Here is a 24,634-nt window from a genome sequence, read left to right as displayed (position 1 = left end):
ATGTAAGTCCAACTGTAGTTGGATTTGGAGTTCCAGTATCATGTTGAGCTATGACTTATCCCAAAATGCTTGGAGATCTATTTGAACCCACACTTGTTCAGATTTTTATTAATAAAAGACTGTGTGTGTGTGTGTGTGTGTGTGTGTGTGCGTGTGTGTGTGTGTGTGTGTGTGTGCGTGTGTGTGTGTGTGTGGTTGTTTACAAGAAAGTGTAACGCAATTAATTGAATCTGAGAGCAGATACCAGTGAGAGAGAGGCAAAAAAACAATAGAGAGGAAATATGCTGAGACACACACCCATGTTTCCTGGGAAGCTGTCTGGGCTGCCCATCATGTTCTCCTGCTTGATGAGCATCGGACGTCTTACAGCCCCTCCAGGCCCGCCCAGTGGCTTCCCATCCAAGGACATGGTCCTCTGGAAGGGCCCTCGAGGTCCTGGACCCATTACTGGACTCCCTGGACAGGTCAAGCAAAAAAAGAGAAAAAAAACCTTTTCAGAAAAACTGAACCTTGCTTAAATATTACATACATACAACATCTTGCAAAACAATTACTAATCCTTGCAATTTTTTTCACCTTAAAACCAAATACGTTGGTCTTTTCTATTGTTTTTATAGAAGATAAACTAGAAAAGTAATACATAATTGTGAAGTAGAAGGGGGATCTTAAACAGCTTTCGAATGTTGTTAGAAATTAGAAAAAGTCTTAAAATGTGGATTTTAACCCTGCTAGAATGAAATCATATAAAATTAACTGAATGAAAATAACTGAGCTAACTAAAACATGATTTACAACTAATACACCTGACCCTGAACACATCATCCCCACTACACGGTGGTGGCAGCATTATGCTGTGGCATGACATACCTCAATACAGTTGGAGATTTATTTGAAGCCTCACTTTTTGAGACTTTTATAAATAAAAGACTGACAAAATGTGTCATTTTTCATCCACTGTTGTGTGATTAACACAACTGATTGTGATTTGAATCAATAAAATTCCAATAAAATGTATTGGGATTTCTTGTTATAACATGGCAAAAAATTGGATATGAATACTTACGGCGTAGATAGTGACATGCACTCACTCTCATTTTAACACTACTGCATTTACACACACTTATTTATACAGATAAGGAAGATATAATGAATTTTCTGTACTGTGAACCAAGCAGCAATGCAATTCTGAAACACCATTTCAACATTACATACATCTGCAAACAACATTTTTCTCAGACTAAAATGCTGTATTCCAGTAGGACCAATTATAAACCAGAGAACAGGGCTGGTTGTCTCTTTCAATTTATGTTAAGTCTGTTTTTTCAGTTTATTGGTATAAAAGTACCAGTTTCAAAAAGACACAACTGAAAAAGACATGACATTTGCTTTAGGAAGAAAGCAATCCAAAAAGACAGCCTCTGATGGTGCCAGATGCAGTTTCAGTGGCATTTTGTTTTGATATCATCACATGTGATGTTACAACACCCACCCTGTCTGAAACTGTCACTTCTCATAGTTATTTAGTGCTTGAACCGCTTACCCTGCAGGCCGTCATCAAGGCACCCCTGTGGTTTGTTTCCTGTGTTGTTTGCCCCGGCACCTCCAGTCTGATCAGGGTAAAAGTCGGAGCTTGAACCCCTGAGATCACCCAGAATAGACTCCAGGTTGTGCAACTAAATTTTAAAAATAGAGCAGTTGTTTTTATTTTTGTAAATATCTATAAAAGTCCCTATCATTTAATAGAAATATGCTCTTACATCATCAGGAGGTTCTGATTTGATCTTGCTCTCAGCATGCTCCGCCACAGGGCCGCCGCCGCCGCCGCCGCCGGCTCCAGGAAGACATTTCCCTTCTAGATCTTCAAGTTTGGGCTTCACGTCTGTTTGTTCTTTGGAGTCGTCCTTGTTGAGGAGATAGTGGAGGAGAGCGTGGGTCTTCTCCTTCTTCGGGCTGTGCTGCTCCTGTTTGGGGTCCGCGATCAACCCAGGGCCCGACCCGGCCGCCGAGCTTCCAGCTGCACCTTCGCCACTCTCCTGGCCTCCGAGCGTCACTTTCCCCGTCGCCTCTGCTGTGATCTTAGCGACTTCATCCGGAGTGTTGCCGTTCTGAAGAAGCTTGTGGAGAATTTTGTGCTTCTCCTGCAGCGACCCGGTATAGTGAGCTGAGGCCGATGCGCCGCCCTGGCCGGGCGCCGGCCCCGTGCCGCCGCTGGCTGAGGAGGAGGAGACCCCTGTGGAGGAAGGGCTGGTCATCCCGCCAGTGGCTTCTTTGCTGTCTGACCCCGCTGAAGCGCCGCTGCTGTTTGGTGGAGGAGGTCCAGCGGGCCCCGTAGGTCCGCTTCCACTGATCCCCAGCTCCTCGGTTGGGGAAGTCAACAGCTGCAGCAACTTCTTGTGTCCTTTGCTGTCCGGCAGCCTCCGAGGGGGGTCTGTGCCCGCCATCCCCGCCTCGCCGCTTGCTTCTCCACACTCTTTAGCTGCTGTAGCTGCCTGGCTGTCCGGTCGCTCTGCAGAACTCTCCGCCTGAGGATGCTGATGATGGTGGTGGTGCACCGGGAGGTGGTGGTCTCCGGGTCCGGGCCCCAAGCCCCCAGCCGGACTTTTGGAGCCATCTTGTCCTGGTTTAGCTTGATGACTGGGCTGGGAGGAGGAATGGATGCTGGGAGAGCTGTCTGGTTTGTGGGCTGCTGAGGGGGACGTCAGAGTGGAGGGGAGCGAGCTCCCGACTCCCTCGCTGATGGCTTGGAGAGCGTTCAGAGAGCTGCTGGAGAAGGTGCAGGTGTTGCCTCCGGCTGCTCCTCCACCGCCGAGGCCGCTCATAGGAGAGTGCATTCCTGCAGCAGAGAGATGTGGGTTAGTGCACTATCAAAGAAAACATGGTAAAACTGTTTCTAGTGAAATTTAAACATGTTTAAATTACCAAAATAATTTGTTTGGAGGTTGTTTATGAGGTTCCCCGCGGTTCAGTGTCGAGACTAGTGGTGTTTATTTTAGTTTCTTAATAATATTTAATATTTAATGTTGTAAACTGATAAATTTGTAATGCTGATGACACAAAGCCTCGAACGGGTGTGGAAAGGGTTTTCAATATCAACTGCAAGCCAATTTTTAGCTTTCTGAATAATTTTAATTCTGATTACAAATTTACCACTACTATAAATGAATCAATGTTATTAGTTTATCATTTTATTGTTCGTTTTCCTCACACTTTAACTTATAATATTGTCACATTCCTAAAATAATGGCCTAAGTGATTTTTTTTTGCCTAAAGGGATTTTGGCTAAAACAAAAAAAGACTCTTTGAAAGTTGGGGATATGGGAAATATGTCTTGTTATGCTGGGAAATTATTTCACTTATAACTATACGTTTTCATCAATATCAAGAAATTATTGACTTAAAACAAGCTCCTGTTTCTTGCTAAAATGTTACTTGTAAGTTAGTTTTGTGGTATTTTCAGTGTAACACGACGTTTGCATTAGAAAATGCACCAATAATACTTGGTAAAATTTTGATTTTGCAGTGAAAATGTCTCTTTTTCAAATTTAATGCATTCAAATTTCAGGTTCGTGGTAAATTATGATAATTTTAAAATTCAGTGTAAAGAGATAGGTTATTTTTTACTTGTCATTAGTATTTGAAGAGTATAATTTATATAAAAAATCCTCCAGGATCCGGGTGATGCATGAAAATCAGTGTAAAAAAGGTTAACTTTTGCCTGTATCTTATTGTACTTCCAGTCCCAAATCATTTTGAGTCAACGATTAACCCTTAATATTAATGAAAAAGTTCTAGTTATAAGTGAACCAGACATTTTCCCATATTATAAGTTAAAATGTTTCACTTAGAGGAGTGATGGAGCAATGTCATTTTTAATCATCATCAGTGTAAATCCTTACAGGTGTGGAGAAGAAAATGTTTGGAAGGTTAGAATAAAAAAAAGTGAGTTTCTGTCTGATTCTTATTTTATTTCCAGTCCAAACTAAAGAGATACAATTCAAATCAGTAAAAACAAAAAATCCTACCTCCAGGTGAGAACTGGTTGGCCCCCATCTTTGGGCTTCCCCGGTTCCGGGGGGACATCAGCAGTCCTGGCTGGGGGCCGCCCATCCTGGGGCTCCCTGACGGACTGTTCATCCCACTGAGCCCGAAGCCTCCGGCGCTCTGGAACGGGGGCTGCTGCTGCGGGTGCTGCTGCATGCCCGGCCCGGGGTGATTCATGGGACCCATCTGACTCATCTGATTCATGTGCCCCACCTGATTCATCTGGTTCATCTGATTCATCTGCATCATGCGGCTGCCCAGGCCTCCGCCACCACTTCCTCCTCCGCCGTTCCCTCCGTACACAGAGCCGCCTCCCATCGGACCCATGTGGCCCATGTGGCTCTGCTCGCTCATGCCGAAGCCCCGGTTCATGCCCCCCATTCCTCCCATCCCCATCCCGCCGCCTGCATTCACGTTCATCTGGGGGTTCATGTTGGCGTTACCCATCCCTTGATGCCTCATGTTGTTGGGCATCATGTTGCCGCCTGGTGCCGAGCGGTAACCATTGGGTTCCCTACGTTAATAAAACAACAAAAAAGTTTGGATAAATGGGAAAACCATGAAAATATTGAGGTTAAGCTTTGGGTGGAGCACCAAGTATTACAAAACTATTCGGTAACATTTATTTGAGGTAGTGTGAATAAGACTGACATTACATGAACATGAATGTTTATGATGTTACCATGAAGTGTGATTCTGTAAAATCTGACACTTTTAATGTAAAGTTGCATTAGAAGCTGCATGAAAAGTGTCAACTTTGAATTGTTCATTAAATAATGACAAATTTGTTTTAAAACTTGCATTAAAGGTGTCATTATTTACTGAATGAGAATTCATGATAAAAACAATCACAAACATTCACACCCCTTCAAATAAAGTGTTACCAACAAGTCACATTCAAACATTTATCTTAACAGTTTAATTCTATGATTGGTGCTCTGAGCCACATCATGTTTTCTTATTTATTTTTAAATTATATTTAATATTCCTGATTGCACTTTCTGAGCAATTTGAAAGAAGGTTTATTGCAGTTTATTTTTTACATCTTTCACCAACGTGGCACAAGACATTTCCCCCGTATTTGAAGTTGAAATGTCTTGTTGTCTTGTAACAAAAATCAGGCAGACGAAATATTTTTCTAAATAAATTTTTTTCAATATAAATTCTATGAAACTAACAAAATCTGCAGGTGTGCGTCTGTGTCTGGTGAATGTTTTGGTTAAAACGAGCTTGTTCATCATGAAGTGAAGTTAAGTGGGAGGAGAATCCAGAAACTTCACTCAAGTAACAGTAGCGACACTTCATATTAAAATTACTCAAGTCAAAGTAAAAAGTCTAGCATAGTAAACAAACTCCTACAACTACATTTTGTCCAAAAATATATTCAATGTAACTGAGTAAATATAACTATTTACTAACCCACTCTGGAAGTACTCTGTACAGCTCTGGTTAAAATAAAGAGACCACTGCACTCCATAAAAACCTCCTGGTTATTCCACCAAATATTAATTCCTGAACTTTTCCTGAGTCAAAACTTTAGTATTGTTGTTTCTAAATCAATATGAACTTTTTTTCTTTGCATTACTTGAGGTCTGAAACTTGAGGTGCTTCAGACCTCCTTTTCTGCAAATAAATACAAAATGTTTCTTGGATTTTCAGACATGTTCTCAGTAGTTCATAGAATAAAAGAACAATGTTCATTTTACTCAAACATATACCTATAAAGAGTAAAATCAGAGAAATTGATCATTTTAAGTGGTCTCTTACTTTTTTCCAGAGCTATATGTGTGCTATGTGTTTGATTGCAGAGTTTCTGACCTCTGCAGCAGGTGAGTGGAGATGAATCCTTGCGGCTCGTTACTCATGGGGTGTCGGTACAGCTTGCTCTTGGTCTGGGCTGTTACTGGGGTGCCGTCAGACAGGGAGAAGCGGTACAGGGGTGTCTCGGCATGACCCTGGAGAAAAGCTGCACACAAATCGCAGCAAAAATAATCCCTCAAACTTTATTCATTGCTGGGGAAAAAAGCAAGTCTTTTTCTAATCAGTAAACACACCACACATACAGGCTACCAGGTCACATTAACAATGCCGTCTGTTCTGCGTAAAGCTTATCTTATGTGAATATTACAAGGCTTTACTTATAGTCAGGGATTGGTTTGCTGATGTTTGATATTTTTTTGCTATGTTTATGCTTCCTTCCAGATATTTTAAAAGCTGCAGAGTAAAAATATTAAAACAGTCAGAAAAAGTACCTAATATCCACCTGGTTATGAGTTCACAACTGTTTTCCAAGTAAGACTTATCCCTTATGTTTTCCTGTGATTCATGGGTGAATACAATATTTTATAGTAGCAAAAAGTTACAATATTGGTTATTTTTAAAACTTTTTTGGTGCTATTAAACCACCACTGCACAGAGATCCTCTAAAACTCACTTTGTAATAAATAATAATCCAGTGATTATTATTTAAATTTGTGATCAAGAAATGGTAAAGTTAGTGAGACCTCAATTAGATGCAACTTATTCCATGAGATGGAGGAGAAAAACCTAAAAGGTGAAAAAAACACACATTTTCTTCAGCCTTCCTGTTGTCTGCTGAAGTTTTTGTTCACCCTCAGCTTTGTCTGAATGAAGCCACAAAAACAACTTTTGAATCAAACAGTGTTGTTGCTTAATCCAGTTATCTCTTTGCTCGCACCTCCAGTTTTCTAATTATTAAAATAAAAAGCGCTGTAGTTGTTGACAGCAGCTGTGAGGTTCCAGGTCTGAACCCACCCTCGTGATAGTGCCGCTTGTGCGACCACGGCTGCCCGTCGCTGTGCTGAAGGAACATCTGGATGCAGCGCCGCAACAAATCTTCCCAGCCTGGACGCATGGACGCTCGCAGGGAGCTCTGGTCGATCTGAATCAGTTTACCTGAGACACGACAGGACAGAGGGAGGACGGGTCAAACCCACTCATGACCGAGTCAACACAGCATGCTTTTGGACGCCACTCAGTCAGAGTCCAGCTCCTGACCTGACAGCTCATGTCGGGTGTTGAAACTCTCGGTCCGCTCCACGGCTGTGACCCGACGGGCCACGCAGATCATACATGACTGAAGGTCTGCACAGGAAAGGAGAGCAGAGATGGAGTTAACAGACAAATGCTGGAACAAGTTATACTGGTTTTTAATTTAAATCCCAAAAATATGCCATTAAGTGTTTCTAATGATTCTATTTATCTTTTTTCTGATCTCATTTTATTTTTTGCTTTAAAGAATATTAGGAAATTTTTGCTATATAGACGCATTGCAGCGTGACATTTAGATGTGCTAGATCGCTACACTGCTCACCAACCAAGAAGTACATTATATGTAAATCTTTAATTAAATATTTTATTTTAAACAATAATCCAGTAGATTTTGAAACTTTATTTCAAATGTATTCAATGTGAGGCTTCCAACTAAGTGTGTTGTAGAGTATTTTAATGTGTTGTGAGAGTTGTTAAAAGGAAAGACAATGTCACACACATGCAGGAACACATTTCTGGATCTAGTTGCCCATTTTTTGGCCATCACTGGTCCCTCCACCTACCTTCTCCCTCTTCGATCATGGCTTTGGGCTGTGTGAGAGCAAAACACTGCATTGTCTCGTAGCGCGGTCCTCCTGGCCCCTCCTCCATTGGGCCGTGGGCGTGGCCAAATTTGACCAGCATCCGGCAGGTGAAAGTGTGACTCTTCTGTCGAGTCGCCTCATTCCCCCACGACACGCCATTTACTAAAAATACAAAGCAAACCAAGAAACGGTTACTTAAGAGGAATAAACCTAAAGCCTCTGGGACTGAAAACCACAGGAGCTGTAAACCGACTGCCTTTAATTAAATATCACCAATGGCTCACATCCAATCGTACAAACAAAGCAAAACAAACAAACACCACCACAAACAAGCATTGTGTCTCTAAAACTGAGAAGCTAAAGCCTCTCCCGCTGGCTAAATGGACCATGGGATTAATGTAGCCAAGGCGTCGATTTCCAATATTTCTTTCTCTCAGTGGCTCTGCAGCCGCCGAGGCCGGGGACATGCAACCATCTATCCTCATTTAGGTCCTGACTACTCATCACAGCACACAACCACATGCACACAGATGCTTTTGGATGGGGTCACCTTCACAGAGAGAAGGAAAAGGAGGCAAACTTTAGAGAGCGACAGAAAAATGTCCTTTAGCAGTGACTAAACCGTTAAAGGTTTTATGAACAGGACTCTTACTTACTCTGTAAGTAAGATTTGGGATTTAGAAAAGACCTAACTTTTGTAAATTTTTTTGCACAAAAATTATTCTTAGATAATGAGATTTAAATCTGGTCAGTTCTGTCAGAATGAGCTGTTTTGGAGCCTCTTGTCACTTTAAATCCAAATAAGCTGCTCCAGGACACGCCCCCAACTCAACGTTTATGGTGCGTTCACACCAAACATGTTTAGAGCGTCGAGCACAGCACGATTTGAATTGTTGTGAGTGTTTCGAGCGTCTTTAGCCTTTGATGCAACCAACGCGTCCAGCGCTGGAGTTGGAAAATCTGAACTTTCGCTGCTCGACACAGAGGGTCGACCAATCAGAGTGACTCTGCTACGTGGGGTAGTGGTGCATTTTCCAACGTGATCTCGAGAAAAAAACAACAACAACAACTATAGAGGATAAACTAATTGTCACTGTTTGCTCTTGTCCTATAATCTACGGCAAATAAAGTTGTGACTACAGAGACAGGAATGGAAAGAATCATGCTTGGAGGAGGATAAGCGAGGAAGTTGGACTGTAGAGTTAGTTATAATTTTTACCATTTGAAAATATTTCCCCGCTTTTGAGCTATCCAGCAAAAACATTGAGTCACGTTAAATAAACTTTATAAATGTATTTATGTGGACGATATAACCAGGAGATCGTGGAAGAGTTTGAAGGAAACTTATGCCAAGGAGTTTGCTCTTAACTTCCGCCTAGAGCGATTTTGACACGTCTGACGCGCGTCGAGAGTAAAATGTCAAGCGTCTGACTTCAAAGTGCACACTCGTCGAACTTGACAGATATGGTTTCCAGATGGTGAGTCAACAACAAAACACTTTTCTTTTTCAGCCGCCACTATTCAGACCTTACAGGGAGTAAAACTAGATCATCAAATGTGCTGGAGTTCCGCTTGGGTTGCTAGGTGACGGGCTGGGCTTGGATGAGGTTGCTAGGTAACGGCACAGAGCCTGTTGAATGCGACTTAATAATCTGGAGGTTTTTGAAGAGGCTCATTTTCCAGCACCAAAACACACTATTGCCAAAAAATGACTGGACAGTTTTTCTTTTAAACACTTGGCTTGTTTTTAGAAGCAGTTGAGACCCAAATGGAAGTGTAAAAACATTCAAGATGTTTGGAGTTTTTTTGTCTGGAGAGTAAATCAGCTGGCAAAAGGTTTCTGTTTGGCAGGTGTAGAGCAAAAACAATATCTCACAGAGTATTTCTTGTATAGTTTCTAGTGGAAATATCTTAGTACACTTGAAATAATACACAATTACTTAAAAGTGACCTTTCAGTAATATATAGGAGTTACGCAAATATTTCACTAATATTGATTTTAAAAAGTACTGTACAATGTGCATAGCATAATGTGGGGAAAAATGTATGTAAGTGAAATAATCTGCCACTGGAACTAGTAGTTTTTGCATCAATATTAAGGAATTAATTAAGGAATCTTGCTTAAAAGTTACTTGTAAGTTAGTTTTGTCTTATTCTTAAAGGACAGGAACATTTAGTTTTTATTATTACTTAGATACTGTGGAGTACTCATTACTTTTACAAATTCAGAGAATAATTAAGAGGTCCAGAGAATACTTACTTACTTACAGTATACTTATTTAGCAACCCTGAACAGGAGCACCTAGTTTACATACTTTAGATCAACATTAGATAATTTTTTTTCACTTTACTCTTTCTTTTGGTTTGTTATTTTGTGTTATTTTAATTCCTGTAAAGCACTTTGTATTGACTTGTTGCTGAAAATGTGCCATATAAATAAAATTACCTTACCTACCTTATTTCAAATATACCGAGATATCTGCACTAGAAACTGGAATAAAAATACTCTAAGATTTTGTGTTTTTGCGGTGTAATAAAATTAGTTAGATCTGAAACGTGTAACGTTGACAAAAAACAAAAAGCAAGCAGTAATGGAGCACATACCTTTCGAACTGCAAAAACACAACATCTAACTATGTCTCACCATCAATCTGTGTTTTAGTTTGTGTGTATAGCTGTAACCACTGTGCTATGTGTTCATCCCACAGGAATGTGCACAGAGAAGGCATTTCATTCATGGGCCAAAAAGATAATGCAGACACAGGGAGAAAGAGAGCGAGAGAAAAAGAGGGGTGGGAGCGGCAGAGAGGGAGGCAGCCTGAGAAACAGATAGCCACAATATTCATCTTAGTAAGCAGCCATATTAAGTATGGATGAGGCTGAGAAGGAGCGAGCTGAGGAAGGCACCAGGGACGGCGAGAGGAAAAGTGCATAAAGAGGGATGGTTAGAGAGGGAAAAGCGAGAGAATGAATGACGGGGCGCAGAGGGAAGCAGGCGGCCAAGTCGATGAGCCGACTTCTGCTCGAGAACGTTACTGCAGAGCTAATCGAGAAGCGGGGTCAGCCAAGCACACACACATCCATAATTAATCGCCATTATAAATAGCGCACATACTTATGGGCTTACACGCTCATGCTGCTCCCTAAAAAATGCATCACTGTCATTTACACGTCAATACAGAGAATAATGAGGGGGTGTAAATAAGTGAATTTACTCAAGTACAATATTAAGGAGCAAATCACGGTGAAACACATGCTGAATTAAGCAGAGGGGAGCGAGGAGGCGCATTACTCAACCCTTATGTGGTAGCAGTGGGATCTGAATAGAGCCTGGCCTGTTTTACGCTGTCTGGACCACTGAGCTTGACAGACAGCTGCGCTACGCTCTGCCTGATTAGCAAAGAGTAGGTGGGAGCATCCGCGTAGCGAGTGTATGTTTTGTCAGGTGTGTATGTGTGTATGAACAGCTCTCGGGCTTCCCAGGAGCTCCTCATTAGAAAGAGGAGCTGAGAAGCGTGAATTTTCATGTAATTTGCTCACAAAGTTTTATCGACTTGGAACATGTCATCTGGTTTTAACTTCTGAGTAAGAATAAAATGTAAGCAGCGAAGCGTTTGATTTATTGAAGGTGAAATAAAACAACAAATCAGCCACCAGTATTCAATATATTTACATCTGTAAAACTGAGTAGGACACTCGGACTGATTTAATCCTATTTCAAACACCCAGATTATCTCCAATAATAACTTTAATCTGAGCCAATTCCAGAATTTCTTTAAAATGTTCCACAATTTCACACCTTTCATACAAACCCAGATTAGATTTTGGTTGACATTCTCAAATCTAACTATGTATAATTCTTTCGGCTCTTTTTGCAACAAGTACAGTAGTAAGTGTTTACCCAAACCTCTACAAAATAATTTGAATATATGGCTACACCAAAGAAAAGAACGTAAGGAAATTATTATTTTTCTTCTCAATATAAAATTTTGAACGTTTTCCAGCAAATTTTGATATTGATTGTCACACTCAGGAATTGCGTTTTAGGTACTTTCTACATAAAAGTCTTCAATTTTGTCAGATGTTTTGCTTCACGTTACCCAGAAACTATTAATTTAGATTTTTTAGATGTTAAAGTTGCTAAAAATTCTGAAAAAAATTGATTCAAACACACACCCCTGTGGTACACCACACACATTTTCCAAGCATTCAGAATTACATTCTTCCATATTCAGATACTGTGTGTGTGTGTTTGCTCACTGTTGGTCCTGGGCAGGTTCTTGTGAAATTCCTCGCGGTCCTCCTCATGCAGGATGTTGTACACGCTGGTGTTGATGAGCTCCTCCTGCTTGTACTGCAGGTACTGGGTGACGTTGTCGGACACGAACACGATGCTGCCCTCCCGGTTCACCACAAACAGAAAGCCGTCCAGAGCCTAGGACCGTACGATACGTACCACAAAACATTTTTATCGCAATATTTTGTGGTACTATTGTGACAATGATAAAAGTGAGGATAAGAAATCTTTAAAATGTCTTTTTTAGGTAACCGTATAAATGGAAATGCATGGAAAAAACATTTACATTTGTAATGACTTTGAGACACCAGTAAAATAACGGTAACTGCATTTAATCATATTTCCAGATTTATTGATATTTGTTGATACTCTAAATGAACAAACTGTGCGGAAAATAATAAAACAAACAATCTCAGACAGTTTTTCCGGGGGATTAAACATCATTAATTAGAATTTATAGTGACAATGATAAATCAAAACTCCTATCATAATACGAAATTAATCACAATAAATGATAAACGATATGATAAATGCCCAAGCTAAACAGAGTCTGCTGGCGTAGAGACAGAAGATCAACCATTATCATCACCAACAGATAAAAACAGAAGAACCTTCGATCAAATTCGGACTCACCTGCAGTAGAAGCGGCCCAAGGTGGTCCTTGTCAATGACCCCCTGACCGGTTGACGACACGTCTGATTTCTGGACGTCGTCATCGTTGGATGAAGCTTTTCCTGTGGGAAAGAAAGCAGAGGAATGTCTTTAAAAACAGAAAAAGAAATCGCCTGAAAAAGCCAAAACTTTAGCATTTTACTACCTAGATAAACCAGCAGGGGGCAGTGCTTCCACAGTTTCCAATTTCTTTCTTTTTTTTTTAAGGCAGGGAGGAGGGGGAGGCAGATGGGGGTTAAAACTACAGGTGAGGAGGGAGACAGACAGAGGCAGGTTTCTGCAGGGAGCCCGTCAGAGGAGCATGTGGAGCAGGTAGCTGCTGTCCTCATGCTTTATATTCAGTGTCAGACTGTGAGGGATTGTCTGAGAGAGAGGGAGTGGGAGAGAGCCAGAGGAGCTGTGGAAGAAGCCGTAATGGTGCAGGGGCAGGAGCTGAGGCACCTGAATTAATGGAGCTGGGACCAAGAGAAGGAGGGAGACAGGGGCATCCAGGGGGGACATATAAAGACAAAAAAAGGAAGGAAGAAAGAGAGGTCCGGGGCGATGCTGGGAAAAACTAATAGTGGTTGGGTTGTTGTGTAAATGTGGGCTTTTGGAGTGTGAGCGAGGCAGCGGCTGCTTGACTACAGGAATTATTCTGTCTGATTAGCTCCCAAGAGGCACAGAAATCCACACAAAGGGGGTAAAAAAGAGGACACTACCACAAACAACTACTGAAGTTCAGGAAGATGAGCAGAGAGACGAGGGGGAAAAAAAACAAGAAACATGGGAGATAAATGCTCTGAGCGAGCCTCGTCGTGCAGTTAAACAGACGAGACAAGATTTCAGGAAACCAGAGAAGAACTGATGGAGTTCAGAGAAACAGGAAGACTGAGCAACTGAGAGCACGCGGAGGGGAAACGAACAGGTATCGAGTGGCCAGACGAGCCTCAACGCCCGTGTCATGTCTGTCATCACTTCCTGTAACCACGGCAACCTGTCAGCAGCCAGTCAGGGCTGGCCGTTGCCTCTTCCCCTTCCTGTTGAGGTTGAAGACACTGACTGACTGAGCCCCAATAGAAACAAGAAAAATCAGCAGAGCTGTCTCAAAGCAGTTCAGCCTGAGTGCAAAGGAAATATCACACGTGCTCCAATCCAGAGTCACGTAAAAATATTCACAGTCCTGGGACTTCTCCACATTTTGTCACACTGTAATAAGAGATTTTGATGTATTTTCTAATGGTATTTGATGAGAGACACTAATGCAGAGTTGTGTTTTTGCAACAAAAAATCTTAAAAGCCTAGTCAGCCCCACTTTAGAGACCCTTTATTGTTTTTTCTGCATCCAGAAACTGAAGGTTTTACCCATTTTTCTTTACAAAATAGAACAAATCTTAGTGGACAAAGAGCGACTGATATTCCAAGACTGTGTGACTGACTTTCTAAACCATTTAATTGCAGCTCTGAATGTATGTTTAGGGTCCCTGTTGTGGTGGAGAGTGAACCTTTGCAGCCATCTCAAGCTGCTTGCAGCCTCTCACAGGTTTCCCCTGCCCTACATTTACCTCCATCCATAGACCTATCAACTCTGAGAAAAACATTCCTATAGCACTGGATGGTGAGTTCAGGGTCACATTTTTACCCAGAAATAACGATTTGTATGTCAATGTGGTTATCAGAGCATCTTCTATCACATGCTTGCAGAGTTCAAACATAGATTTTGTTTAAAAGTTTCATAAAGATTTGTGGAGTAGATTACTGAAATGTGTTTGGTTTGCTGATTCTTCCACCTGAGCTGTGTAAATTTAGGGGCATCAGTGAAGAGAGGGCCTTAGTTTTAGGGCTGCAACTAACAATTATTTTAGTAATCAATTAATCCCTCAATTATTCTGACGATTAATTGGATAAGAAAATTGCACAATCTACAGATTTGTCATTTAACCTCAGAGGTATTTCTTATATGTATAATATTAGAAGTATATTAAAACATGTAAATAAATAATCAATCAAATGTTTTGAATAAGAATCTAAGCATTTTATTGGGTAAAATGCAAAAAGCATTTTATAAATCTGAACCAAGTGAAGTTAAAATTATACAACTTGTGGAGTTTTACCTAAAAAATATTTACAGACAAATGTGTTTTTATCTTAATGCAACATTTATATAATTTTTTTTCTCCAAAGAGTTTTTGCGGCGCTAGTGGCTCGTATTTTTTTGACAGTAGGCAGACAGGAAGGAGGGTGAGGAGAGAGGGGAAGACATGTGGTAAAGGTCGTCGGGACAGGGAGTCGAACCCGCAACGTCCACGTCGAAGACTAAGGCCTCCAAACCTGGGGCATGCTAACCCCCTGCGCCACCACAGCACGCACCAACATTTATATAATTTTTATACAGGTTTTGTTTAATTAATGATTAATGGATTACTAAACTAGTTGACAGTTATTTCAATAATTGCCTAATCATAATTAATTGTATAATTTTCTTTTCACAATTTTCCTGGTCACATAAAACTCAAACAAAATATGTTGAACTTTGTGGTTGTAAAGAGGTGTGTATGGTGTTGATCTGTTCCCTAATGGAGCATCTGCAAAGCAAACGTCGAAGCCGGCAGCTTTTCCATGTGGCTGCTGCAGGAAACAGCAGAAACATACCAGATCAGAAACTGAGAGAACAGCAGCTGTAGCAGAGCTGATTACCTGGCCGATCTGAAGAACAGAGAGCCATGTGTCTACCTGCAAACATCCAATTAGGCAGACCCTGGCGAGGCCAGCACACAGCTGTTCATGATCATACACGCACACAAACGCCACCCAAAACAGTAAAAGCTGTGAAATTTGTGAGAGATGAATGGGTGATTTGTCCTTGAATCTGGGCTCAGAGGAGTGTGTGTTTGTGCGGCCTTTATGATTCCAGACGTGGGCGTACGCTCACCTTGCTCCTTGATCTGGCGGATCTGGCGCACCGTCTCTTTGAGGATGGCACATTTGTCCGGTTTGACGTTGAAGCTGTCGATGTCGCTGAGGTTGGCCGAGATCAGCTCGGCCAGCTCCTCGATGTACTTGCTCTCCTGCTCCCGACGCTTCCTCTCACACCTGCAAGAGACAAGTTACAGAAATTGGAGCCAAACTAAACCATTGCTACATTTTTCTATTATTTTCAGTGCACCTCATAATTCTGAAAGCATTAGCTGATTGCTTCAAAATACAGTAGAGCATAATGCAAAAGTCAGTAAATCTATCCTGTTTTGAAAAAAAGCTCTAAGTTATAGACGGGAGATGGTGTTGACGTGATTATTTCCATTTTTATAGCGTCCACAAAAAGAGAAGAGGTTAGTGCTAACCAGCTTCTCTTTTAGCAACTTTAGGTTTCTGTTCTGTTTTTGAGGCATGATGTGTGAACAACACAGGTAAACATCTTAAAAGTAGGAAATGAAAACAAATGGCGCCATTGAATCTGAACGGCTCTTTGGAGAATAATCTGAACAAAAGCAAATCAGAATTATTCATTCATTACCTGAAAATGTAATGAATGAATCAGAGAGGAAATTATACAGGCAGAAGAAAATTATGAAATTCTAACATTTTGTATTGGTCAGTCTGGGTTTGATGTTTATTAGTGGCTTAATTTTGTAAATTTAACTCTCAAAAATATTTACAAAAACAAACCTAACCAGGCGCTCTCAATTGCAGATGATTTTATAAGTCGTAGGAATTTTTAGGATTTAATACCACGTATAAATAATGTTCCCCTCCCAGTCTGACATTACATCAGATTTTCATTATTTAAGCCAAAGTTATTATAAACATTATGCTTCTGATGGCTCATATAACAACATTTGAGTTAATTGGCAGCACACCTGTGGGAAGATTTCAAGGCGACACCTGAAACATGCTTCTTATTTTTCGTCTCATCAAGGAGAAAATCAAATGAAATCAGAAAAAAAGGGAAGATGATTGTGGATCTCCACAAATCTGGGTCACCTCCAGGTTGAAATTCCAGACGCCTGCAGAAGCCACGTCCCATCTGTTAAAACAATACCCAAGTATAAACACGAGGAGAGGGGCTCTATGTTTTAGAAATCACTTCTTCTTGCTTCAAAATGTGCATGTGAACCCCAAAGAAGAAGAAAAAGACCTTGTCAGGAAACTGGCTGAGGTTGTGTCATTATCTACAGGAGATGAGTCCTGTACCAACACGGACTGAGAGGCCGTTCAGAGAGGAAGAAGCCATTTCTCAGAAAGCAGTAAATAAACCAGATTACAGCTTGCAACTCTGGATAAAGCCATTCATTTTTGAAGACATCTCCTCTGTTGCTGAGGAAACTAAAATTGGAGTGTCATGACATCATCCCAACAGAAAGGCAATTCGTTTTAATTCAGTTTATCTATTTAGCGCCAATTCACAACAAATGTCTTCTTGTGGTTCTTCGTTAAGTAACACACGTTGCAGTTGATCCTAGTTATCAAGTAGAACAGAAAGCTATTTATTCAAAGTAGCTAAAAAGTTTGTATCTTAGGAAAGATTGCATTAAGGCACTGACTTGCAGCATTTATTCCTTCTGGACGAGCTGCATTGTGTCGTTGACTTTACATCAATTTGTCGTACCAAGCATGCATGTAGCGACAGTGAAGTGACAAAACTTCCCTTTAACAGGAAGAAACCTTCGGCAGAACCAGAACCAGACTCTGTATCTTCCATGACCTACTGGGGGTTTGAGAGGACAGAGAAGATACTCAAAAAGAAACTTATTTATGTATTATTTTTTATGTTTGTGAAAGGAAAAAGATAATAGAAAACCAAAGATCTGAATTTGAAGAAATCAAACAATAATCCCTCAATTGTTCTTGGTTAATAAAGTTAATAAAGAAAAAATAGACATAATGTCTTTTTATACAATATAATGTATACTTTACATAATTAAGTAATCTAAAAATAAGAAATGGTGTGTGAAAGAGCTAACGAACGAAAAAAAATGCTGATTAAGAAAAACCAAAATGTGAGATCTTGTATTTTGGAAACATCTCACTTTAAAACCAATCAGAAATCTTTCAGTGAAGTCTTTTCATTGGTTGAGTTTTCTCCCCATCACAGCAGACTTCACTCTGTTCATGTCTGGGTCCAGGCTCCAGCAACCACTGACTGACCCACTAGCCCACTTTCTTTCAGTTCCCCCCTCCTCGTGTGCCGACGCCATAAACTTACCCCAGACCAGGCGTGTCGCAAGTGGACAGTTTGCGTTTGCGGTTTTCCGAGCTCAGAGGCTCCATGGAGTTGTCCCCCAGTCCGCTCATAGTGTGCACATATCAGCACCTGAGGGGAAGACGAAACAGCAACACACATTACAGCAGAGTCTGGGATTATAAGGTCACTTATAGCCTTTTTAGCTGGGGTTTCTCTGCTAATTGTGAAGGGAAGAAAGACAGTTGTCATGTAGAAAGAGGCACGATTGTGAAGCAGCAGCAGCAAAAAACAGAAGGGGGAAATATGCTTATATCATGCAAATCATATTCTCCTGGCAGCGACTGACGAACATAAACATGTCTCGTCAGCATCCTCCTCCTCTTCCTCCTGCTCCTCCTCCTGCTGCTGCTGCTGAGTGGAGAATGAGAGGTTATGTTTGGTGTGTGTGAACCCGTGCATTCACGAGTTCATCAGTTCAGTCCACACACACACACACCGGATTAGCAGTGTCTCTGATGATAAGCACAACTAACCCCATCAGACAGGCGTCTCTCTCCCATAATGCATCACACTTCGTCTCCAGGAAGTGAGCTGATAAAGGTTGTGGGGAAGAGACGCAGATGGGATGAATAAAAAGAGGAGGAGAGGGAAGGAGAGGAGATATCAGCGAGAGAGGGAGCAGCCAGAGTGAGAAAGTGACTGCTGATTGGTCACTTGCCTCGCCACGGCGACAGCAGCCGACACTGGGGAAAGGTAGGAGGGAGGAAAGACAGGAAAGCAGAAGCATAGGGGGAGAAAAAAGCAGAGGGATAATAAGAGAGAGAGAAAGAGAGAGAGAGAAAGGCATGCCAAAGAAAGAGAGGAGGAACGGGGAGCAGGTGAAAGGAGGAGGAGGGAGATGTGGAGCATCCAGAGTGTCTGGAGTGTGTTTTAGATGCACGTGTGCGGTGCAGAGAGCGCTGAACGCATCAGTACCCCTCTTAACCTTCACAGCCAGCGCAGCTTTTTCATTCCATTGATTACACGGTTATCCTGTGACCAGATGACTGCCTCTGCCGCATGGCAAATCAGGCCAGCAACAGGGGAGAGATGCCAGGCCGTTATTTAATCATCACGCAGCATCATCTCTGACTCCTTCATGGGAGATCCGAGGAGCCCAAGAAGCTATGTAATTGAGTTTGTCTTCGTTGGCAACAAGGTCCTAAACACACCTTTCTTTCTGGGGCAAACTCACAGCCATTAGGCATTAGGGATGCAAGTTATCAATTTATGAATAGACCTTATCAATCAACTAACGATTAATTAATAAGATGGTTGACTGCCATTGAAGAGGGCTGAAATTTTCATAGTATACTGAATTAAAATAAAGCAATATTTGGTGTCTGAATAAACAGAAAATTAAACATAAACATCTTTGTAAAATATAAACACAGGAGGCACAGAGGGAACATTGGGAATTCTTTTAGTTTGTGTTACCACACAAAAGTATTGCAAGTAAGTTGATAAATTGTTTGCATTGTTCTTGCATGAATGGTGACAAAAGCGAATACTTGTGCACTCTCAAAAGTGTTGCCCCGTCCCTTCCTCTACAAGTTTCTTTCAGATTTCTGCTTTAATCATTCCCTGGAGTCCCTCCCATCAGACTGGCTGGCTGTCTTTGTCTACCTGCCTGCATCGCCTCTTGTCTAAACTCCTGGTTTGCTTCCTGTCTACCTGCTTCCCACTCTGCTGCTCTTCATTAGACAAAACCAGCGCTCGAGAAGGCGAGCAGCAAAGGGAGGAGGCGCAAAGTCGGTAGGATTGAGAACTCAAAGTGCTGGAGTAAAAACTCTGCCTTTGCTCTTGCACCGATCAAGCCCGCCTGCCCGCTCGCCTATTGATGGAGTTCTCAAAGGGGGAGCCGCTCTAATTGCAGAGTGAATGAGGCTGCCCCAGAGAATGGTTGATTAGGAGGCTGCTGAATGCCCCAGGGAAATGGGTCACCTCCAGCCTGGCGCGGGCCGCCCGCTTATTCCAGCACGGGGAGAAAGTCAATTACACGCTACAGGCATTGGGGCCTGGTGGCAGAGGGTGCAGCAGGGGCTGCGCTTGGTACAATGCAGCAGCGCTGTGGGGGGGTGAGATGAGCACAGAGGGGAAGCAGGAGAGGGTGATGGCAGAATCGAGGGCAGCAAGAGGAAAATAGGAATGGGCATGAAGAGGGTATTTTAAAAATCGAGTGGGCGGATAGGGTGGAGAGGTAAAAGTAAGTCACTCAGCTTGATTGTCTCAACTTTATTTACTGCATGTTTTAGGCTAAGTTTGGGTATAATGGGAAATAATGACCAAATACAGTTAAATGTAAATAGAAAGGGAGGATGCAGCCTTTAAATATGAGATGGTTCATCATACATTCAATTTCTTCTTGCGTTACAACCACCAATGACAAAATATTTCATTGGGATTTTATGTAGTAGACCAAATAAAAGTCTAAAAAATGTGGAGCTCAATTGCATTCAATTTCTTTGAGTGGTAAGATAAGGTGAGGCAATCTTATTTATATTGCAACAAGGTAGTTCAAAGTGCTCTGAATTAGAAGGAAATACAAACCAAACAACAAAACCAAAATAAAGACAAAAAGGTAAGGATAACAGCAAAAACATAAACAAAAGAAAACAAAACAGAAAAGTACAAGACTAAATATTGGTTCCACATGTTTAAAAAGAATAAGTAGTTGATAATTCTCTGAATCTTAAGTTTGTTATTGGTTAGTGAAGTATAAAGCTATATGTTGGTTCTCCATGTTTGATTCTTGCTTTCGGTTGCTAAGTAAACTAAAAGGAGTTTCTCAGGTCTTGCTCCGATATTAAAAGTATAAAGCTAAATGTTGGTCTTGACAGTACTCCACAATTTATTCACAATTTATAAAAGTAATGAAATAAAAAGTATAAAGCTAAAAATACAATATAGAACTATTTTCCATAACATTTCCTTACCCACTTTAGACATACAGGAACTGATATTTTTGCCAATTATTTCTTGCAAAACAATTTTATGTATTGTTAAGTCTATCGCAATCAGCAATTTGTCAATTAATCATATTAATTAATCACATGACAAATTAAATCGAGCTTCATAATTTCCATTCTGATGATTAATTTTTTTTGAATGGCAATTTTGTTTACAGAGACGTCATCATCCATTCTATTTATGATTTCAGTTGTGTGGGGTTTTATTTCAAGTTGTTGTTTATTTTGGATATTTAAATTATCTTCCAGTTCCAGTACAAAAATGTATGTTTATCAGTGATCAAGAGAGCGAACTTGTATTATTATGCCATTATCAATATATTACTCGAAAATTGTCTCAAAGCTACAATATTATCGTTTATCACAATAATTTCTGGAACAATTTATCGTCCAGTAAAATATTTTATGGTGACCAGCCTATTTGGCACAGTCCCGTTCCTCATCAACTCTGACCAAAACAACAAACAAACAAAAACATTCCCACAGCATGATGCTGTTTACAAATTCCAGTAGGTCTAAACCATGTGGGGGATTTCCATGAACGACTGAGGGGAAATCTTCTACTTGCAGGTTTTCACAACCTAATTCTGCTTGAAAACTTCTCCACAACTTTCTCCCTGACCTGTTTGTTGTGCTTTTCTTTTTCTTTTGTTTTTGGTCTTTGTAATGCTGTCTATTCTCCAATAAACTAAAATAGGAAAATTGATGTTTATATATAAATATGAAAAGCATGCCTCATTTTCCTCCCACTTTGCTTTGGTCTATCACATAAAATCCATAAAAGGTTGAGGTTTTAGTGTGAGAAAATGTGAATAACTTCAAGTGATGTGAATACTTTAGCGATTCCAAGTTGGAGCTGCTTGTTTGGATCGGCGATAGAAGGAAGCATCCAAAATGCATGTGAAACTAAAATCATCTGGCTGATTTTACACCCCTCCACATATGCGGTGCCATGCTGGGATAAGCGCAACAGAAGAGTTAAGGAAACTTTACTAAGTGCCAAGTTTTCCTCAGATGGCTGAATGACTTCAGAAACCCCCCGTCCATGTCCTCAGGAAATTTCCAGCATCAGCATGGAAAATTTATGTCACAGAAAATCCAAACGGGTCCTTGTTTGGGTGTGGTGTTGCTTTCTGATGGGGCTGAGCAAACTTCTGCATAAACTGGCTCTGTCTGAGTGCAATCCTGCGTATAAACCTGCTGCTTTTCAGCATCTCTCTCTCTCTTTTTGAGATCCTTAGACAACATAAGGAAAACAGGAGAGTTGTTTGAGGTAAAAATGCTAAGAAGCACACCCAGCAGGACATCAGAGGTGTAAAAAAAGAAATGAAAGGGGAAAAGGTCTTGGTGGGAATTAAGTGCAAAAAGAAGAGAGACACAAGAGCCACTTAAATGGATAAGATTGACTTCTTCTGCGAGCTAGGAGGTTTAATCACATTGCTGAGATTCAATAAAGGCATCAAGCAGGGTGAGAATGCTAAAGGTCTTAATCAGAGCTGCTTTTAGAGACTCGAATCATTCAAACTTATTTGTTAGGCACTTTTCATACAATGTTGTGCAAAACAAAATGTTTTACAGGATTAAAAAGAGACCCTCCCACCCAAAACACCCAAAACATGTCAAAAAAGGTAAATGTGCACAAAACCCCCCCCACGAATAAATAATCACAGAAATCAGATAAAATAGTTCAAATAAAATGGTCCAAAGAAAATATACTGAAAATTATTATTGTTGTTAAAAATTCAACATAAAACTCTTTGGAAATCTGGCCAAGAATAAAAAGTCTAAATGATGTTTAAATGCTAGATTTAAAATTTAAGCACAAAACTTGCTTTTAACACTTTCGGTTATTTTCAGGTGTTTAGAGAGTCTGTTGCCGAAGTGAGGATTTTAATGGTAAGGAAAGACAACAGCTCAGCTATCAGCCCGTAAAAAGTTAGAGCGTATTTAATGGCTCTGAACCGTGAACCATGAACTCTGACCTGACTCTCAACCTTGATCTTGACCCAAGGGGTCACGACCTCCGCTGTGACCTGTGTATTTTCCAGGTCAGAGGAATCACTGGATCAACACCGATGTGTCATCACCACTTTTAAAGCTAAAAGATCCAAACCAAACAGTGACCCTGGGAGTCCAGCTAAAGCTCACAATCCAAAGGTTAAAGGTTAAACCTGAAGAAAATTATCAAATTAAAATGCCTCATAAATCTCATACTCCAAATGATCCAAAAGAGCTTTATTTACCCCATTTGCCCTAAAAATTCATATTTCCTAACCTACCCATAACTTAAATTTGGTAATTTTTGATGAAAATGACACTTAATTGAGAGTCAATGTGTAATTTTAGAAGCATATTTCTATTTATTTTCTGTTTTTCTGATCCAAGTAACTTTATGAACATGGTTTATGCCTAAGTGTGGGAAAAAAGTAGTTTTTACATTCCTCACCACCAATTAAAACCATTTATTATTTAACATTTTAGCTTCGAATGTTGTTTTAACATCAAATTTTATTCTTCTAAGCATACAACGCTGCAAAAACATTTTTCACTTTCTCATAAATACACAAAGACAATCGAGGTAAACACAAACATCTGCTTTCAATTTTATTTTTTTTTAATAAAAAGTAATAGATCCCTAAACCTAATAACTGGTTGTGCCATAAAGATTTTTTCGATGAGTCTTTTACATCATTCCGGTCCAAGAGTTGTTGTATTTCAGCCACGTAGTCTTGACTTTGACTAGGCCACTTCAAAACCTTAATTTTCTATCCATTAGGAGGTAGATTTGCTTGTGTGCTTAGATGATTGTTGTGCTACATAAGTTGGTTGAGTGTGGGCTTCAGGTCTGATCTGTTTTATTTTACTTTACATTGCCACCTTTTTCATATTATGCAAACCACTTTAGATTGTCCATGCTGTGCATGCAAATGTTCTTTGATTGACTGGCAGGAAGTGAAACAATAGCAATTCATGATTTCTCAGGTGCCTTCTCACACCTGGTCAGGATTTTCTGGGCAGCTTTTCCCCCTTAATAAATAAAATCATCATTTGAAAACTTCTTTTTTGTTTAGTAAGATAATCGTCGGATGACATAAACATTTGTTTGATAGTTTAAGACAGGAAATAAAGAAAAAAACTGCTACTCACCTTAGCTGGCCAATAGAGTCAAAGCAACACTTAAAAGTTTACAACTACAAGAAGAAAGGCTCGACAAGGAGCCATGTTTATCTTGCCACAAGTGAAGAGGATGACTAAAAGCTTCCAGTGTTTTCAGAGATTAGATTTAAACTCTTTACAGACATTAAATCATATTGCTTCATTTCTACGTTAATGTTCTGTAATTTCTTATTTGTTGTAAAATGGCCTTTAAATATCTCTAACAGCTATTATCTTTTGGCATCAACTGATCTTCAGTTCTTTTACATTAAAATTCAGTGTCTGGTATGTTAAAGTTTTGACAATCAAGAATGTGCAATGGGAGATTATTGTTTGAAGGTTTGAACAAAATGAAGGCAAGAAAATCCCAAAATCCTTCCAGTGCCGCAATAAAAGGAAATTTGAGAATGCATTCAATAATTTTACCCAAAAGCTGTTTAAAATGTGTGAGGAGTAATCCTAAAGTATTGAATGTTCATATAATGGATGCTAAACAGCAAATACTCAAGGGGAGAGAGTTTTCTTCAGTCACCTCAGGCGGTTGTTTCTGTCTTCAAGTTTTTGCGCGTTGTTGCACAATCACTGCAAAAAGCGACGAGGAGCAGATCACTGGTTAACTAAGCTAACGGACTTTAAGAAAGCAGAATCAAAATGGATGAACGGCGACTGCAAAAGCAAAACTATGGTTTTGGGTAGACAGAAA

General features: G+C 40.4%; 1 protein-coding gene across 2 annotated transcripts in view; it reads right to left on the bottom strand.

Moving 5' to 3' along the window:
• LOC102223121 (nuclear receptor coactivator 3) overlaps positions 1–24,634 on the bottom strand; it is a 72,143-nt gene that overhangs the window by 8,479 nt on the left and 39,030 nt on the right. For both annotated transcript variants that reach the window (XM_023332611.1, XM_023332614.1), the window contains exons 3-14: positions 17,789–17,896; positions 15,518–15,678; positions 12,568–12,668; positions 11,898–12,072; positions 7,617–7,799; positions 7,060–7,146; positions 6,817–6,957; positions 5,860–6,007; positions 4,023–4,555; positions 1,758–2,833; positions 1,541–1,673; positions 298–456 (exon numbers count right to left, since the gene is read on the bottom strand). In XM_023332611.1, coding sequence (XP_023188379.1) covers positions 298–456; positions 1,541–1,673; positions 1,758–2,833; positions 4,023–4,555; positions 5,860–6,007; positions 6,817–6,957; positions 7,060–7,146; positions 7,617–7,799; positions 11,898–12,072; positions 12,568–12,668; positions 15,518–15,678; positions 17,789–17,877 — 2,986 coding nt within the window. In that variant the 5' untranslated portion in view covers positions 17,878–17,896. The remainder of the gene's footprint in view (positions 1–297; positions 457–1,540; positions 1,674–1,757; positions 2,834–4,022; positions 4,556–5,859; positions 6,008–6,816; positions 6,958–7,059; positions 7,147–7,616; positions 7,800–11,897; positions 12,073–12,567; positions 12,669–15,517; positions 15,679–17,788; positions 17,897–24,634) is intronic.

This window comes from Xiphophorus maculatus, chromosome 1, assembly GCF_002775205.1.
Source record: "Xiphophorus maculatus strain JP 163 A chromosome 1, X_maculatus-5.0-male, whole genome shotgun sequence".
Taxonomy (NCBI): Eukaryota; Metazoa; Chordata; class Actinopteri; order Cyprinodontiformes; family Poeciliidae; genus Xiphophorus; species Xiphophorus maculatus.
Note: the sequence above shows the minus strand (reverse complement) of the source record. Positions and strands in the feature narration are given on the sequence as shown.